This window comes from Glycine max, chromosome 8 (assembly GCF_000004515.6).
Source record: "Glycine max cultivar Williams 82 chromosome 8, Glycine_max_v4.0, whole genome shotgun sequence".
Taxonomy (NCBI): domain Eukaryota; kingdom Viridiplantae; phylum Streptophyta; class Magnoliopsida; order Fabales; family Fabaceae; genus Glycine; species Glycine max.
In genome coordinates, this window is record NC_038244.2 from 12,932,933 (window position 1) to 12,953,494 (window position 20,562).

Here is a 20,562-nt window from a genome sequence, read left to right on the forward strand (position 1 = left end):
GAATGTGAGCATTCTCACTTGTAGCTTTTACATTTAGCAATGTTCCATTGCTTTAATGACTTGTTTAATGTTGAACTTTGTTAACAATTTTATTAATTGATCTCTGCTTGTGCTGATGATCACTGTTAGATCTGCATGTATTGTTCGGATCGATGAGAAAACTTGGATGCAAGCAATCTTTTCTTCTTTTTATCACATTAATATGGTTTTTCTCTTTGTATCTTATTCCTTCCTGGACCCACTTTTAATTATTTTTAGTCTGACATCATTTATGAAACATTCTATGCGTCACTATTAAGCAATTTTTCCCCCTAGTATACTTTTTCTTTGTTTTGAGAGGTGACACGTGGTGCCTTAATATTCTTAGAGAAAAGTTTCACAAAGTTGCATCCAGCTCTGTTAATAATCAACTGTGGCAAACAAATCATATCATGGAAGCGATTTACTGGTACATTGATACTATGAGATTTAATTTCACAGAGAGAGGGATAATAATTAATAAAACTAAAGAAAAAAATTGAAATGGCAATACGAGTAAAATTATTAAGTAATATAAGTATAAAACTAATGCTTTTCTTAATTATCAGACAAAGATAAAATCTCATAATTTTTTTGACAGAATAAAAAAGGAGGGTAAGGGTAAATTCAACCCTTATATTATTAGATACCACTAAATTATGTTGTTTATTGGTATGATAAAATTCTAACTTGAGGTTCATGTCTGTTTGGACTTATTTGGGTTTTTTAAGGTGACTTTGCTACATATAAGTCATCAATTAGCCTTTTAACGGTTATTCATTGATAATTTGAAGTTAGTTGATACAAGTTAGTTATCCAATGATTGAAGCAAATCTCTCGGGAAAATTGGAAAAAAAAACAAAACAAACAGGTTGTATTTTAATTTTATTTTTTTAATGAAAGAAAGACAAATCTTGGTCTCCAGGCACATATAACACGGAACTTAGAAAGATAGAGCAGTGAAGGAGAAAGGTAAAAGAGAGAAGAATAATCAACTTTAAAATGCTAAGTCATTTTCAAGTGTATAGAGAGGTACACTGCCAGATGATCCTTTCTCTTGAAGTTCCTAAGGGGATGAGTTGAAGCCGACAGAGAGTATCTGTCTTTCACTATCTTTCCTCTTCTTTACTGCTCTATATTCCGTGGGAATAAGATGATCAAGACACAAGGGTACATCTTATCGCAGAAGATTTCACTTGGAGACTTCTACCTTTTTTTGGGGGGGGATAAGAATGTCTACCTTTATTATTAGTTACACAAGTAAATACTAGTAAACAGTGCAATCCTTATAGTAGAAATGACCCTTTAAGCAACTTTGGTTTTAAATTAAGGTTATAGAGTTCATGATTAAAAAGATTTTCAAATTGCTTACAATGATCTTACCTGGCTCAAAAAAAATATTTTCAGCGATACCTGTAATCTAGATAAAAAAAAAAAAAAATTGTAAGTAAATGCAGTTGATTCAATGCAGTTTAGCAATATAGCCATATAAACCTTCAAAACCTTATTAAAATTAGTAATTTAGAATAGATGGGAACCACAATTTGAAACTGTGCAAGTGCAACTAACCTCTAGGGTTCATTTTACACATAAATTTTACTAACTCAGTAATTCTTATGAAACCAAAAGAGGAAAGGAAAAAAAAAAGAAAAAGAGGGACAATCCTTTTGCTGCTGCTGCTGCTTTAGACAATGTGTAGTAATCTTTTGTTACATTTTCTTCATAGATATATGAAGACCCTATATGTAGCCATACCTTCCAGCGTGTTAATCCTTGCTTTAAAAGAAGTATTAATCCCATATACACACAAGCACACACACATGCACAAACCCTCTTCCTGTCTCCATTTCCCTCTGTGTCTCTCTTTATCTGATATTTACAATGTGACTGCGATATGTGAGAATAGATCCATGATCGACCATGAAGCTTCCCTTTCCCAAGGATTAAAAAAAGGGTGGCGCCACAACCTTTATTGGTTGCAGAGAAATTTTTTTATGCACCTGCAAGTTGGCAAGAAAGCTTCCTTACTCCACTAGTGTAGTACTCAGAGTGAGAAAGAGAGAAGAGAGAGAGAGAGGGAAAGAAGAAAAGCTAATAAAGCCTAAAGGGTAGGAAGAATACAACGCACTTCCATGCGTGCACATATCGAGGAAGCTTCTATCTTTATGTGCACAAAGTTAAGAGTCTTAACATTTAAAGCTGAAGGATGATGCATCAGCAAATGAACCCCACCTTTGTTTTTATTTTATTTTTCTTTTAAAATATATTGCTTTCTAGATTTTAAATTTTTTGTCACCATGGAGCATTAAATTGTTTCAAAACATTTATTATTTTTAAAAATTAATAAAAGGTTATTTGTTTTTTTAATGATATCTTTATATATTAATATTTCATGGAACTATTTAATTAATGTATAATTTATACTCATTTTTTATTAAGAATATTTTAAATAAGATTGACTATTTTAACACAACAAATAGTGTAATTGTTACTTTTTTAAAAAAACATGTTCCATTTCACATGGAAGGGATATTGCTAGTATTTCAAAGCATGCATGCATGGCCTACTCACATTGATTTAGGAAACAACTCTCACATATATAACTGACATACAGTGTTTTCTTTCTAATTAGCGTAAGGTAGTTGAGCAGTCAAGCATGCACGTTCTTCCATGCACATGTAAATCATTAGAAGTTTCATTCCAAGCACCTTTGTGTTCTGTTTACTATCCCATTCACCGCTTTGGGTCTCGTAAAAAATTCCCTATAGCTCTCCCTAACAAAGTACTAAAGCACGGAAGCTTCTTTTGTCCCCCACTGCCTCTTCCCTTCAATTCCCCCTCACAAAACACTCAATAGTTTCCAAGAAAACCAGCCATAGGATAAGCAGGCAAGAAATATTCACTCTTTTTTGTTCTTTATTTCTTTAGTAGAAAAGAAATCAAACAAAGAAACAGGCACACGCAATATGTAGCCCTAGCTAGATCTATGTAACATTAATAAATTTTTGAAGTGTTTTGTCTCACCGCAAACATTGCCTAGTTGTTGGCCAATTACAGGGTTCGATTTGTTGAATTGAAAATGATATGTTGGGGGGTTTAGCTAAACATTATATATTATATTATTTGCTTTAATGAAAAGCAAAAGGAACACGACAAAGAAACAACTTTTGATTAGGTTGCATTGATTATCTTAATCATTTGCCTTAAGATTTTCTTTTCTTCTTATATTTCCCCCCTTTTTCTCCTCACTCTTCTTTCGGTCAAGTTGGCTTTTTATGTTGCTTCAATTTTCAAGTACTGTTCAATGTGACTTGATTTTTCGGGAGCAGAAACCTTAATGCCTGCATGCCAAGTACATTTGTCAAATTAAGAAAGGAATTTGGAGAAAGCTTGGTCCGAGATTGTTGTTTGCTGTCATTTGTGATGGTGAGTATGTAGATTAATTAATTAATTCCAATGCTGATTAGCGTTGCCTTTATATGCCTTTACTTTGTTCTCAAGCAATGTAGGGCTTTTTCCGTAGGAGGTAAAACAAGGAAGAAGCATCAATTCCGCATACTTAGAAAGTTTTAACTAAACTTGTCATATTTACACAAACCCGCTACATCGATGCACTGAATATTTGCTTGAGATCCATTAAACAAATTGACCGTGTGTTACTTTATGTTAAGTTTGCAAAGCTTTATCTCTAACATGCGTTTTCTCATCTGTGATATCCGACGTCTTGAATAACAAAGCATAAACGTATAACTAATTTGTAGTAAATTTTGAAATCAACATGATTTTATTTATATATATACATTTGATTGATAATATATAGTTGTACTTATTAATCTTAAATAAAAATAGGTGTTCTTATGAGAAAGCACATTTTACATATGTTGAAATTTAATTTGGTTCTCCACTCTATTTACCACTTCTCTCACTCAAAATCATAGAGTTAATAAGTTAAATGTGTGTTTAGATAAACTTATTTTGAAAATTAATTTATTTTCTTTGTCTCATTTATAAACTTAAAAAAAGTGATTTTTGTACAAAATAAAAGCACAATTATAAACTTTATCACCCAAGTTTTATTTTCACAAATTTTCTATTCAAGTTTTCAATTTTTGTGCGTTTTACTACCTTTGATGAAAGATGAATGATTTTAAATGACTTTTACATTAATTATAACTACAACTAATATAGAAAGTCATTTTTCTGCATCAATTATAACTACAATCCAAATACAAAAATCTAGAAAAATGAATTTTTACATAATTTTATTACCAACATAATGATAAATTACACAAAAATTGAAAATTTGGATAATAAAATTTATAAAATGTTAAAACTTAGATGGTAAAATTCGTGAAAAAACTTGAGTGATAAAATTTTCAAAATAATAGTAAATAAAATTTGTGAAAATAAAACTTTAGTGATAAAATTTATAAAATAATAAAATTTTGGTAGCAAAATTTACAATTAAGCCAAAAAAAAGTTATAACTATACATCTAATATAGGATATTCTGTAAACTTATTTTTAATTTAGGTTATTTAATTAAAAAGAACATAATTAAAATAATGATTACCAGTTGTTGCGTGAATGATCAATGGCTACTCGAATGTGATTTGACTAACTTTGCTCCAACGAGTCCAAAATTCGAATCAAGTGATTTGAATGTCAAAAGAGAAAATTTACCTTTTAACTGGATAAGGATTCTCAAGTTACTAAAGCAAACACTTAATTGAAGGTGAAAGCAAAAGGAATACAAAACCACTTGAACAAAGATAAAGAAATGAAATTTAAAACTTAAAGAAATAAATTTGTCTAAGAAAAATAACTATAGGAAAATATAATTGTATTGATTGATTAGTTTGAGTTCTTTCAAACGTTCTCAAACACATATTTACACTAAAACACCTAAAATAACTACCTATGATCGTGTTTGACCATTATTGGCTCCTCAGCTCCTATTTTCCAGGCACGAACTTTTGCTCGTGGGATTCTGCTAAAACTAATGCTCTAACTGCTCCTGTTGTGCTCCATTGTTTTTTGGATCCAACTTTGAAGTGTGTTTTATTTGTTACATGATTGTATGTGCACATGAAAATTGGGTAGAAATTCTTTGATGATAGGCTCACCCATGCACCCTTGAAAGATGTTTTTTATGCCAAGTGGTTCAATGGACCTTTCTGATGTTCAAAAGCGATTCAATGATCTTGCGAGGATTTGAATCCCTGAACATACCTTAACTTGTAGGATTCTTTGAGGATGAATCCTGATTGGAAGACAAAATAGATATTACTTGTCTCATTGCTTGTGTGCTGTTTTCGGTTATGTGCAAAGCAGAGGTCAAAATGTCATCATTAGAAGTTCATTGACCGACTTTCTTGTTCTTAGGTTTTTTTAGTGAAGCAACCAATTTCTACTGATGACATTGCTAGCACTTGAAGAAAAGGCACGTCTAATGGGCAACATGTGACACAATGACTATATGCAATGGATGTTTCTTTATTCCAAAATAATGGACAGAAAAGGAAAGAAAAAGAAAAACGTTGTTGCATTCAAGTTGAGGCATATGTTTTGTTCTGACTCACAGTCACGCTCATCCATTATGTTTAGGTTGTGTGATTGTGAGTACGACTGTGTCTTTAATAGTGCAAATGTGCTCGCTTAGTGTCTCTATATCATTGATGCCACTGGAATAGGAATGGAGTAGTTGCAACCTACCCAGCCTTTAATTGTGGAATGAAAGAAACATCCATTGCATGTAGTATTTACGTCACACGTTGCTCAACAAACATCTCTTTTCACTGACTGCCTGCAATATTGAGTGTACGAATTGGTCACTTCACTAATAAAACTCCTAAGCAGGAAAGAGCCAGTCGATGCCTTTCTAATGACACGTTTTAATCTCCTTCTCTAATGATTGTGGGCAACACATAAGTAGTGAGACAATTAATATAGTTATTGGTTTTCTTCCGTTCACGACTTATCCTCAGAAAATCGTGAAGCCAAGCTACTTTTAGGAATTAAATCCTTGCAAGGTTAATGAATTGCTTCAAAACATCAAAAAGGTCAAGCCCAACAGAGAATCTGGTAACACTTTCAAACAATCTTATCAGAGTCAAACCAATCATCGACTCGATCAAGATATTGGATCATTAGACTAGGGGTCTATCCAATGAATCTCTAGTTAACCAGCATGAATAAGTGTAAATAAAATATAAAGATCAAAATATAATATATATATATATATATATATATATATATATATATATATATATATATATATATATATGTATATATATGTACTGTCCTGAACGTGGACACCTGTCAACCTTACTACATGTCAACCTATTTGGCACTTATAGACACATGTCAGTCTTACTACAAGAACGTGGACACCTGACTCTTAGCAGTCAAGCTCCCTAACAAAAAAGTTATCTCTAACCTAACTAATATTTAAATGTATTTGAATATCTTATCTATTGGCAGATATTAAATTATTTATAACGTCACATTATTTACAAGGTACGATTGTGAATATTTATCTCTAACATTATCTATAAGTTATCGGCTATTATCTACAAGCCGGGAATTATCTGTAAGGTTACAACAACTCCTACAAACAAAGACCAACACCTTCGCTCAACTAATATAAATACAGGTTCCATCAAATCCCTTTACACGACTAGCTCACACACTCAGCACACGACAACAAGCTTGTGCCCCCCCCCCCCCCCTCTCTCTTTCACTCATACCGGCTTTACATTTGTTTTGCAGGTCCCCCTTCTTGTCAAAGACACTTCTCCAAGCCGACGTGTGCAGTTCAGGACCCCACTCGACCATGTCTATCCTAACGTGTCACGGTTCTGAATTTTGGTAAGAATATATATTATATTTCACTTGTAATAACACAACACATAAAATAATCTAGTGGTAAGTTCTTTTGTTAGAGACTCTTAAGTCATTGCATTCGATTCTAATGGATGTCTTTTTGTATTTTCATTAAAATGGCTTTGTGTAGGACACTACAACACTACAAAATCTGTAAACCAAAAAAAAGTTGACACCTAAGAACAACTTTAGTATCAGATCTTGAGCAAGAGTCTTGAGCTCAAGATCTGATCTTCACTAGGTCTCCCAATAAAAGAGTTGGACAGATCTTCAATATGGAGAATGGGTTCTTGTAGAACCCTTAAGATTTGCACATTGTTAAAAAAAACAATTTTTTACTCTCTCTCCCTAACAACAAAACGTGGGAGGAGAATAGACCAAAAAATTGGACAGAAGGAAATGAACAAAGAGATGAAGAACAAGAAAGCAAAATACAGACCTAAAAAACAAACAAAAAATAGACATACTGGCAAAGGGGGGTCGTGACAGAGTTCTGGAAAGGAGAAAAGGGGTCACGGTGGAGGATAAGGGGGAAAGGGGGCTCGCAGCGAAGGGGAAGGGGGAAGAGGGTGGTTCGTAGCGGAGGAAGAAGAAAAAAAAAAGGAGGAGGAGGAGGCCGCTGCAGCGGGGAAGGAAGTCGTGGCGGTGGAGGAAGAAGAAGAAAGAAATAAAGAAAGAAAGAAGCAACGTATGAGGAGAGAGGGAGGAGAAAAAAAAGAAAGAAAAGGCAACAATTGAAAGGAAAGGAAAAGGAGAAAATAAAAGAAAAAAGACAACAATGAAGAAGAGGTAGGCAGTATGGGAGATGAGGAGGCAGTGTGTATACAAAGTGATCGTTACTATGTGTATATAGTGATCGTTACTGTGTACACGATGACCGTGTCACTTAAAAAATGGGTGCACAATAACGAAAAAATTCTAAAGTAATGTTGTTGCTGATGGTGCAAAAAAAATTTGTTGTTACACACAAAAACATCCTATAAATTGGTTCAATACACAAAAAATTTGTACATACAATTTTATTAATATTTATAAAAATTTTCTTCCATGTTTCATTAAATTTAATTACTTAATTAATTATATTTAATTTAATAAATATATAAATAAAATATTTAAAAATGTGATCTATGTAAAACCTACAAAAAATTATCTAAGATTCAAAGAGATCTTCAATCCTACGTGGTACTATGCGATCCACCAAAAAATAGTATAAGATCCCAATTTAAAATTTATCACTAAAAATGCTCTAAGAACAATGTTACAAGACCTTCTCCACATTAGTGCAACTGGATGTGATGTCTTGGGTCAAGCGTAAAAGTTTTTCCACCACAACAACTTTGTTGCCTTGTGTTGCGTGCACAAAATTAGTCCCAAACTAGTCAACTAAATAAGGGTACGACTAGCTACAAGTTTCACCGATTAAACCCGGGCCAGACGCATTTTTTATCCGATGGAAAACTCAACCCAATCACTGTGTGGTTTCCGATTCAATCGGGAGGGTTGAGTCGAGTCTGATAACATCACTTCCAAAGGTTTGACCAATTTCGACAATCATTTTGAAATCAGCCTGTGAACACAAAGAATTAGAAATTCTTGGTGATAACAACCACATCCATAAGAAGATTAGACAGCACAAACGTGGCACTAGAGAGAACATTTGAGTAGTACTCAATTCAACAAATGAAATCAACACTAGAAAGATCACCAAGTTTCATGAATTATTTTGAAATTAAAGATGATTTACCCCACAAGAATCGTCTCTTTTAGTCTATTCTTGTGATTAAAAATATCAATAAATAAGAATCTCATAAACTACAGTTAGGAAATTGTAAGGTAACCATGCACAACAACATCCATTAAGTCTAAGACTACCCTAGAGTTTCCTAGCTGCAATTTATTAGATTCTTGCATATTGGTGTTCTTAATTACAACAATAGACTAAAATAGGTGATTCTTAGGGGTAAATGATTTTTAATTTCAAAACAATTCTAAAGTATCATATCCCCAAATGTAGCATGGTTGTAAATACCATTTACCCAAATATATTGGTGTTCTTGCTAGTTTTGACTACATTTGTTGAATATAGTACTAATAAATGTTCTCTCTAATTAATGCCACATTTGTTTGTATCAATGATTGTTATAGAATATCCTACAAACATTTTTTGAAAGTGATTTAAAAATTAAATCACCTCACTCCTTTCATATTTTCTTTTGTATATGTGTGTGGTACAACGATGCTGCTGGCAAAAGAAAAGATGAAGGATACTAACAATTAGGATATTTAGACTGAGAAAGACTTAGAGGAAACAAGAATGGATTATAGGGAGGACTCATACTAGATGTCGATGATTTACATCACTTTTGTTGACTTTAGGTTGGGAGGATTTAGTGTAGATATTGCTTTGTGTGTGTGTTTATTTTATCCTTCAACAAATTCTATAAACCACTCCTTAATCACAGTAGTTATCATATAAAAAACAACTTCTCAATTACATCAGTTGTTTTCACCCTCAACTCATTTTCTATTTAATTATTTATTATATGTTTAAATATATTTTTAATCCCAGAAATATAGTCATATTTTTTTCTGGTCCCTAAAATTTTTTCTTTAAGAAAGGCATTTTCTTCTTTTTCTACAAACATGGACACTCTAACTTGAAGTGTTCAAATGTCCTGCATTCATAACACACGACTGGACTCCTCTCTTTTATTTCCTGCACAGACTTCTTTGAGTAGTTTCTTATTTTGGATCCACCTTTCTTTTATGACATAGCATGTATCTTTCTGGATAGGAAAGAAAGTTTGTCCTCACTAGACTCATCTTCTTTAAACGGTCCCTTTCAAGATTCTTAAGCTTTGAGACTTTGTACGATGATCTCTTTTTGGGTTTCTAGATACCTAAGACAAAAAATTATATTTTTCAAAAAATTTAAATATTAATTGTATTAATAGATAATGGTATCTGGGATAATTTATATCATGTCTAAAATTTATTTATCTAAACTGATTTATGATTTTCTCTATTTTGAAGTTATAATTTATTATCTTAAAAAATACAAAAAATTATTCGTGTCATATAATTAAAATGAATTCTTAAATATCTTTAATTTGATTATTCTAAAAATCAAAATCAAATTTTAAACATCTTAAATATTAACTTTAATATTTATCTATAATATTTTTATGTCATTTTATAAATTGGCAAAATCAGCATTCAAAATCAACTATTAATATTGTGTTGAGAACCAACACTAATTGGTCCAAATGGTAGTGTCTTCCATCCCTTAACCAAATTGTCTGTGATTTGAATTTTAGCCTTGACTATCAAATAGATCATGTTGTGAGGGAATACTCATCTTGTATGCACTCATGATCTCCCACCTAAATTAGTTGTTGTTTTCAATGATAAATACTTCATATAAATACCAAGATAACAAAAAAAATATTATGGTAAGAAATGAGTCACCATGTAAAAAAATGTAAAATATAAACTCCATATATGTAACAAAACAAGCATATTATCATATTATTTTTGGAGTTAAATTGAAATAAGAATTTGAAATCATTGATCAAAGAGAGAAATTTTGGCAGCTATAAACACATAATCATAAAAACTGATCAAATAAATATTTTAAGAAAAGATATATCAAATAAGAAAATGAGTCTGGATAGTTGGAGAAATTCATAAGTGGAATTTTAGGTAAAGTTTCACCACTTCATGAGGTGAAAGAAAATTCAAATTAAAAGAGAAAGGATGTGAATGAGAGAGGGGACATGATCAGCTGCCATCGTTGGTTCTCACCATGTTCAAATCTACCACCCTGGATTCTTGTCATGTCCACATTTGCCACCATGGGTTCTTGCCTTGTTCAGATAGATCTATCGTCATGTGTGCTCTCTTTGTTCCGATCTCGTGATGTTCAAAATCTACCACCGTGGGTTCTCATCATGTCCACATCCACCATTGTGTGTTCTCTCTTTGTTCATATCTCACGGTGTTCATGTCTTCCATGGTAAGTTTCACCTAATATTGATTCCCTTCTTTGTTTGGTTCTAATTCACTCATAGTTTAGTTGGATGCATGTGATTTAGATTATGTTTTGCAGTTTCAGTTTTATGACCTGTTTTTCTTTTATATTTTGTTCAAGGTTAAATTTTGGTAATGAAAAAAATGGTGTTTTTAATGTGTGAAGGATGTTGGGAACTCTAATTTTGGATGTGTTTGTTGTTGGTTTTTGTTAAGCATCTAAGCATTTGCTACCTTGTATCAATTGATGCTTTTTGTTGAATATTTAAGTTTGCTTCCCCACTGATACGAACACTTATAACCAAAAAAAAATGAAAATTTTTATCGGTTATAACTATAACTAATGTAAAAAGAGTACTTTTTACATCAATTATAGTATAACCATGTAAAAAAAATATGCATTCCACGTTAGTAATTACATTGATCATATAATCGATGTAAAAATCATTTTTAACTGATGTAAATAGTCTCTTCTATAGTACAGGTTCAATTCATATCAAATTTACAACTATAGATTTTATTGCAGCATCATAAATTTAGTTTAATTTCTAAATATATTCAACCACTTTGCGAATGCTTTTTAATTTGTTTCATTTATCATTTTCAAAATGATATCGAACAAAATAATAGTGGCAATGGATCTCTAGTATTTTCATCTGGATTCTAATTCCATAAACGTCATGATGAGTATTGGTGAGGACCTTCTTTTTGGGTCATCAATGTATGTTAAGCCAACCAAAACTAAATCATTAAGCATGCATATTCAAATTTGGATGAGTTGTGAAAGATAGGCAGCATTGTAGGGCATCCTTTATGCATGGCATCTCCAAAACAAATGATAGACATGAGATTTTATGATTTCTTCTGTATTATTTTAAGGTTTTATCCAAAGAAACGATTGATGATGAAGTGTTTGACAAAAGGGTTAAATATATGGAATTGCTGGCAGTATTAGCTCATGAGTACTTGTGGTACTTGCCTACATGAAGCTTCACTAGCTAGATATGCCATTGGTTGAAATGACTCCAATCAACGTTGAATCAATTATGAATATGGTAATCAAGTTATTTATAATCAATTTAATGGTTTGGAACTATTCAAACATTGTCATTGCTATTGAAACTATTCAAACATTGTCATGTGGCAATATAATTACAAAGCCTAAAAAATTGTCATTGCTATTGAAACTATTCAAACATTTTCATTATAATTGTAGACACAATTGAAAATTATAGCCACGTTTTATGAACATATTGCTCTGTATAGTGTGATTTCATGATTTCTCTTTCTCTAATATTTTCACTCACTATGTTTTTGGTGTCGTTTTGGTGGCTATTAAATAAAATCAATGATCAAATTTATACTACAATATTGTTCCACAAAGAAACAATAGTGAGATCTTTGTTAGGATTGGAAGGAAGAAATGATGACCGATTGCATGTGATAAGTATAACATGTATGCTTCCATGAAGTACATGCATATGCGAATTCCAATTCTTAATTAGTATCATAAATTTCGTAGTCTTAATGTTAATAAATCTTAATTTTCTTTGACATAGTTAAGATGACTTATTATGTATTTAGATAATTAAATTTCAAAATTTATTTGCATTTGTAAAAGTTACGACATTGGTTAGAATTAACTGTGAATTCTATTAAGCCTGGTAAAATCTTTCTATGAAAACTTTATGTTCTCATCAAGATGTATGAATTACATTGAAAATGTCTAACATAACAATCTTACATATAAATTTATATTCAAACACTTTAAATTTATTGCCTATTTCAACCATTTCCAATATATATTAGTGCAATTGTAATTATTTTTTGAAGGATTAGATTGTGTACATATGCCGCATGTCAAACTATCGTGTATTGATACCATATATGTTTATAAATCTGTAAAGCATGCAATCCATTTAATGTTTTTAAAGAGTATGCATGAAAGATTTACATATAATAAAGTCGTCAGATAAAAATTTAACTTGAAAAAACTTATTCGCCTCATATATTGTAGAGAAGTACTTGTCACACCAACAGCCATAAAGTGCACATAGAAAAGAGATGTAAAAGTAATATTTTTCCTCTATAACTAAGTTTGGTACTTTCATATTATAATTAAAGTACTCATTAACATGCACTATTTTCTCTTTCATCTTCTTTCTAATTCATTTTTTTGTCTAATCTTCCATTTTAATCACAACACTTATAACATCTATTACTTTCTCTTTACCTTTTTTTCTTGTTCTTATCTATTTTTCTCTCACTAGTAGAAAAAAAGATTTTCAAAGTTTGTTCTATTTCACATTCCATAATGATTCTAGAATCATATTTCAAATTGTCATGAAAAGTCAATATTTTTTACGATGGTTTTTAAACTATCTTAGTATATTAATTTTTATATCGATTGTCATAAAAAATCGTTTTAAAATGTCTTTTTTATAAAATAAAAATAAAATTAAAATAATTTTTTCAAAAATCGTATGAGACTTTTTAAAATAATTTTTCAAATAACTGTCTTATAATGTCTTTAGAAAATTGATAATTCTAAGATGATTTTAAAAAAACCATCTTAAAAAATATATTAGAATGTCTTTTAATAAAATGAAGGATTCTAAAATAGTTTTCCATATGATTGTCTTAAAAAATTAAAATAATTCCTCTGTTCGATTAAAAAAAAAAAATACAACAATAAAAGATACAAAGTTGTTATGTTGAAAATAATAATTATTAAGATTATTAAGATTCCTCTTTAAAAGTAGAAAATATTTTCTCAAACTAACTAATCTATTGATATTTCATCTTCTACATTATATCAATACATTTTCAATGTAATATAAAGATATACGCTACATGATTCATTGTGTATGTAAAACGGAATATCAATACATTTTCAATGTAATATAAAGATATACGCTACATGATTCATTGTGTATGTAAAACGGAATGTTTTAATGACATTGTCGTATTTTCAAAATTAGTCTAAAATTAATGGATTATTGTTAAATATTTGAAAATAATCTAGTCTTATAAAATAATAAAATAGCCTTTTCTTTCATGACATTATTGATTGTACTAAATCAATTAGCATTGGTAGATTTTTTTAGAGCCGGAAAACTACACAAACTGACTCGATCGATAACCCCAAAAATCAGTACTAGAGTATCACCAAGATTGGTTAAGAGTATACCCTCAGCATAGGCCAGCGGGCCAGTTTCTCGAGAATATGATGGTGCTTAAAATGGTGAAGATGAAAGTACATGGCACTGGATACTGACTCTCAATCACTTCCCATGACTAGAGATTGGTTGATCATGTTTGTGTGTGCTGAGATATGGATCCATAGGAGCATATCGAGTCATGAGTGTCAGATGAAAACTTAGGTCAGGCCTTATAGACTCTTGCATTCATTTTTTTTAGTTGTTTGTATCAATGATTGTTATTGGATATCCTACAAATATTTTGTGAAAGTGATTTAAAAATTAAATCACCTTACTCCTTTCATCTTTCCTTTTTGATTGTTTGTGTGTTTTAAACTACCCCTCTGAAGATTCTTAAGCTTGAGACTTTGGAAGATGATCTCTTTTTGGGTTTCTAGATACTTAAGTCTACTGATTTTTCTTTTCTTTGTCCTTCATCTTCCATCAACTCTATATCATTTGAGCGTTCCAAGAAGCTATTACATAAGAAAAAAATTATGTTTTTCAAAAATTTAAATATAGCGTACACAAGTTTTTTATATTTAGGGACTTTATGAAATAAATTTGATGCACAAAAATTAGGCACACAAAACTAATATTTAACCTATTAAGTTTTTATTTATACAAATAATTTATATTTAAAATAATAAATTACTTGTTAATTGATTTAATAATTAGTGTGTGTACAATCAGAGACATTTACTTTAATTTATGAAATTTTTGGGCAACTATCTCCACAAAATTTTAATTTTTTTAATATATTTGTATAATTAAAAGTTACTCTTAAAACATAATTAAAATAATCAATATATTATAAGTATCACTCTTACAAATTTATACTCTCTCCGAACCCAAACGCCTAATGTTTAAGGTTAATAAATAAAGCTTAAGAAATATTAAATACTACTAACAAAATACATATTTAGACTAAAATACCTTCATTTCATGTCGATGATGAAAGTAGTTGTAGAATCTAACTTATACTAAATATAAGAGTACACGTAGAAAAAAAATAACTATAACCTGAATAAAACATCAATAGTTTTGGGGAAAAGAATCATTACAAGCCAAGTGCACACAAAAATCTTTTCAATTTTCTTCTGTCCTCTATCTACCTATTACTTTAAGAACAATATCACATGCTTTTTAATGTTGTGGGAACACCCGAAAAGGCTGGCTGCAAATACAAACAAGCATCAACTTTGTCAGTTATTATATATTAAGTAGTACATGTTTGTGAACCTTATAAAATACAATACATCTAGAACCAGCCAACCAAATTAAAGTCTCCTTTTTTAATTGCATGGTCTCAATAATGCCACCATTCACCAATTAGTCTTTCATTTCAAACCTCATCACCACTCCAATTTCTTTTGAGCTTAGGTCCTGTGGGTCCCTCCTCTCCCAACAACTCTTTTGGCAAACTATCTTCAAGGCCTTGCAAAGCAGGGAAAACCTTCTCCAACTTGTCCAACACCTTTGCAATGTCATAGGTGATTTTGGGACCCCATTGCCTGAAAAAGTTTAGCCAAGGCGGTTCTACAATTGCTGACCCCAAATACTCACCAGAAACAACCTCAAAACCCACCCCCATGTCAATCACCTTCTCACTCCTCTTAGTTTCATTCTTTATTCCAATCCCATCAAGGCCTTGCATGACAAGTCCTACTTTTGGATAAATGGCATGGCCATTCAAGGAGGAATAGCACACTGCTTTGTTCCCACTTTGGAACTCAAGTTGAGGAGCCTCAACCCATTGGCCCTTGCTGTGTTGTGAGAGATACACCCTTTTTAGTTCTCCATTGAAGTTGCTTACTCTTAGTGTCACATGCTCCCAGTCTCCAATATGCTCTCCTATTTTCCCTAGTGGGATATCTATGAGTCCTACTTTGGCTGTTCCAGGCCCATTGAATGGGTAGAAAACCCACATGACAAGGTCAGTGAATGTTCCACCAAACATTGGTTTGGCATGAACATAGGCTTGGCAACTCTTGAAATCACCCTTTTTCACCCTCTCCTTGTTGGCTTTGTCAGAAGGAAGGTCCAACCAAAACTCACCATCATTGTTGCCACCTTGAGGAAGGTTAGAGCCTGTAGGGTCTATTGCCACAGGTTTGGACTCTTCTCCTTTCTTAACAAGCAATGCCCCATTTGTGAAATACCACTTGGTGGAAGCAGGTTGGAAATCTTCATCAGGATGCAAGTACATGAATGGAGAATAAGCTTGGACTAGTGCCCTAACTTGGGGCAAATTAGGCATTGAGGAGGAGAAGTTCATGCTGGTGTTCTTCAAACAAGCAATAGGGAGAGGGGAAGGAGCTTCACAATTATGAGCAAAAAATGTTCCTACAAGAACACCAGGTGCTTGAGTCCCTCTATTGCTTGGCCTCACTTCATGAACATTGAAACCTTTCTCATCACTGCTCTTGGCTGGTCCCCAAATCCATGAGTTTCTCTCACACTGGTCTGTGAGATCTGACCTAACACACCTGATTTTGTCAAGTGAGGGTTTCTCAGGTGTGGTGGTGACAACATGGCCTAAGGTTTTATAGCCATCAGGTGCTGTTGGTAGCCAAATGTAGCCATCTTTGTCTTGCTTGATCTTTTGGGACTTGCTGCTCCACACCAGTGTGTAATCAACTGGTTTCTTCAAAGCTCCATTGTTATCACCTGAAGATGATGATTCATCTTTTGCCACCAGAATTGATCCAAAAAGAGGCTTGTTGTTGGGTTGGCTGTAGTGGCCTAAGGTAAAGAATCCTTCAGGTACTCCTGCTGGCTCAAAGAAAGTTGCCCCTGCATCACCTGGTCCACCTTCTAGGGTTTTCCAAACTTTGTTGAATATTGAAATTTGAAACAGTTTTAGCCCTCCTATGTTGATGGTTCCAGTAGCAAATTCACCACCTACATGAAAAGTTTCAATTCATGAGACCATTAAGAAACATATAATTAGAAGGTTTTAAATTACAGTTCTTGACATTGCGAGAAATTGCGGCAAATATGACTGATGCAGTCGTAATTGCGATCACAATACATTAGTTGAGTCAAAAAATCTTGATGTTGCAACCAAAATCACAGTTGCGGCATGTGGTTTTTTAAAATCATGATTGGAAGTAATAAATAACACTACAATATATATCAAGAAGGAAAAGGGGGAAAAGTTCACCTTGTGGCCAAACTGGTATATTTGCTGGAAGCTTAAATGTAGTGTCGATGGGAAGAGTTTCTATCTTGTTTGAAGAGGATTGGTTCTCCATGACTGTGTTTTTCTAGGACAAAAGGAGATGGAGTATTAATTTTTGTGTGATAATAAATGTGTTGGTTGTTATATATAGCGAATGTATCAGTTTTTATAACGTGGCATAGAATTATACTTATTTCTGAATATATGTGTTCCCACACACCAAACTTCTCATTTCCAAGCAATCTTATCTTCAAGGTAATTTGCTCATATATTTTAAACCAAGTGTTTGTATGAATGAATGTTTTTCTTTCAACTATTTAAATACTTCTTCGTTGATTATGAATCTCACGTTTATTAGCTAAACCTTGCAGAGCAAATAGCTGTGATCAATTTTTACTAAGTAAAACAAAGCAATATAACGTGATATTGAATTGAACTTGTCAAGTACACACTGTGTCAACTACCAAAGAATTAATATGCAGTAATTATATATATATATATATATATATATATATATATATATATATATATATATATATATATATATATATATATATATTTCGTACTTTTAAATGTTTCTTATTGAGTATGTAAAAAATATATTAAACACAAGAACATCTACCCCAAAAGTCAATGCCAAATAATTAGATCACAACCAACATCTCCACCCCAGGAGTGAGTGAGTGTGTGTTTTAATAATCACAACAACCAAATAATTTTTCGGAAGTAAAACAATAATGGTAAGTATCCAAATACTTTGGGGAAACATAAGATCTCTTATATAGTAATTTGCAATTAGTAGCCGTATAAATATATGCATAGATAAGTTTTGCGTGAAAATGGTATGATTAAAGTTGTAGTCAATTATCATTTAATATTAACATGACAACGATGGGATGCAACCCATATCCATATATAATACATTGAAAAAACAAATACTAGAACTACATAGAGGATTATACCTTTTATATTAATTTTTTCTTGCTATATCTATCTTAAACTAAAATTAGGTTTTACACTATTTAATTGATACTTTCATTCATTGTTTACTGACGCTGCTAATGTACCTTTTGTTTATTTAGAATAATATATAAAATCTGCACTCCACATCATTAGCTTCTGTTAATTGTTTGATGCTGACTTATATGCAACTTGAACAATTCAAAGTACTAATGCACGTTTTCTTCATAACTAGAAAGTCACTCGAGTGCATGTATTAAATAAGAAAAAAAAATCTGGTATTTAGTTGTAGGATGATGACATAACTTTTATGTTTAAACTTAAAAATGAATTAAAAATGTCATCAAGATTTTAACATGTTTACAATCATAATTTGAGGATTTTCTTTAAAAACTATAACTATAAGTTTAGAGAATTAATTTATTTTTTTACTGCTGAGAATTAATTTTCTAGTAGTTTTGTGCGAAAGATCTTATGAATTGCTTAAAGACATGAATTAAAAATATATTGGAGACACGTTTTCTTTTCTTCTTCTTTTTCAAACACTCTGTTCTTAATTAAATTTTTTGAATATTGACTCATAAAATTCACCCGTTAATAAAGTGTGTCAGATTACTGTTACAACCGACAATCATAATCATCATAAGAAAGTTATGCATGATCCATTAAAAAAAATCTTAAGAAAACCGAAATTAGTTGTCTTCAGAAGATGCCCTTATTTTATAATGATCATTAGTTTTTCGCGGTAATTAATACCTTCTCTATAGCCGGATTACTATAACAATTTTTTTCTGACCATATTATTTTTATCTACCAGAAAAGATTTCTACCATATTTTATTATTGAATAATATTTCTCTGATGTCTGACAGATGACAGATACTATATTTCACAATCCTATATAACATATAGTGATTTTTTAATGCGAAACAACCTTTTGGCTCAGGATTCCAAATATATTTTTAACGTATTGAGCTTTTGTTGATAATGTTTAAAGGAGAACATGTGGGAGCCGTCTTTTTTTTTTTATATATATATAATAGGTGATTGTGATTTGTGAATTTGGTTAGGGTTTTTTTCGAAATAAAAAAGTTAAAAGATTTAATTCAGTTTTTTTAGCCGCAATAATGAGAACTTAAGTCTAAATTATGTTTTTGTAACATTCCAAATTTATAGAAAGGATTATTCCTAGCTTAAATGAGGAATCTTGCTTAAGCAACAATGTGCATAAAGGAGGTCAGAGGGAGTTTAGCTTAAGCAATAAGTATTTCTAGCTTAAACAAGAACTCCTTCTAGCTTAAAGCAAGAAGTGGTTCAAAGAATATCTTTAGGATCATTTTTAAGGGAGTTGTTGGATAGTATAAAAGTTGTAGTTATTTAGTTATTTTCTTTGCCTTTATGCTTGTTCATCCATAAGTGTTAATTTGTTGTTGTTGATATGTATTTAAATCCTTAAGTCCAGTCATTGGAGATGACAGGTAGGAAGGTGTCATATATATGACCATAGGAAATTTTAAATATATTTTATTGTTATATTTTACTCCTTGTGTTTTTAACTCTCTTGATTGTATATTGGATCCTCACTATAGTTAGTAGTGAGTTTTCTTTCTATTGTATGTTAGGTAACTTAAGTTTGTTAGAGTTAGTTGACAATTAGCATAATTTTCTATATAAACTGTTTTGTAACAACTTTTCAACTGGGTTGAATAATACAAGATTTCTCTATCTCGGTTTTCTCTTCTCTTATTTTTTCTCTCAACTCCATTATGGTGTTCAGAGCTTTGGTGGAAACCTAGCCTTCATTCATGGCTTTTGCTTCTTCTCCTCCTCTTTTCCCTCCATCGTCTTCCTCGTCGCCAACTTCTTTGAAGCAGTTTTCGCATTCGATTTCTCATAAACTACATGTGACAAATTATCTTCTATGGCTTCAACAAGTTGAGCTTGTGATCAAGAGTCGTCATCTTCATCACTTTCTTGTTAATCCTTTGATTCCAAAAAAATATGCCCTTGTCAAAGATTGCGATTCTGATACAACTACTGAGGTGTATCATGGTTGGAAAGAACAGGACCAATTCTTTCTTGCTTGGCTCCGATCGACCATTTATGGTGATATGCTTACGCATGTTATTGGTTGCAAATCGTCGTGGCAGCTATGGGATCGTCTTCAATTGCATTTTCAATCTCTTACTCGGGCTCGTGTTCGTCAGCTTCGCAATGAACTCCGATGTCTCTCCCATGGTAATCGCTCCACCACCGGTTATCTTCTTTATGTTCAGAATCCGGTTAAT

General features: G+C 31.8%; 1 protein-coding gene across 1 annotated transcript; it reads right to left on the minus strand.

Annotated features, from left to right (window-relative positions):
- Nucleotides 1-15,328: 15,328 nt before the first annotated feature.
- Nucleotides 15,329-17,475, minus strand: LOC100792266 (uncharacterized). Its single transcript, XM_003532860.5, has 2 exons — nucleotides 17,298-17,475; nucleotides 15,329-17,035 (listed from the first exon to the last, which is right to left on the minus strand). The coding sequence occupies exons 1-2, from the start codon at nucleotides 17,386-17,388 to the stop codon at nucleotides 15,477-15,479; spliced, it is 1,650 nt and encodes a 549-aa protein (XP_003532908.1). The 5' UTR covers nucleotides 17,389-17,475; the 3' UTR covers nucleotides 15,329-15,476.
- Between the last annotated feature and the right edge of the window lie 3,087 nt (nucleotides 17,476-20,562).

Excerpts from the sequence above, each read along its gene's own strand:
- LOC100792266 (XM_003532860.5), bottom strand. The coding sequence starts at position 17,388 with ATGGAGAACCAATCCTCTTCAAACAAGATAGAAACTCTTCCCATCGAC. Across the intron at positions 17,036-17,297 it reads TATACCAGTTTGGCCACAAG|GTGGTGAATTTGCTACTGGA; the intron begins GTGAACTTTTCC and ends CTTTTCATGTAG.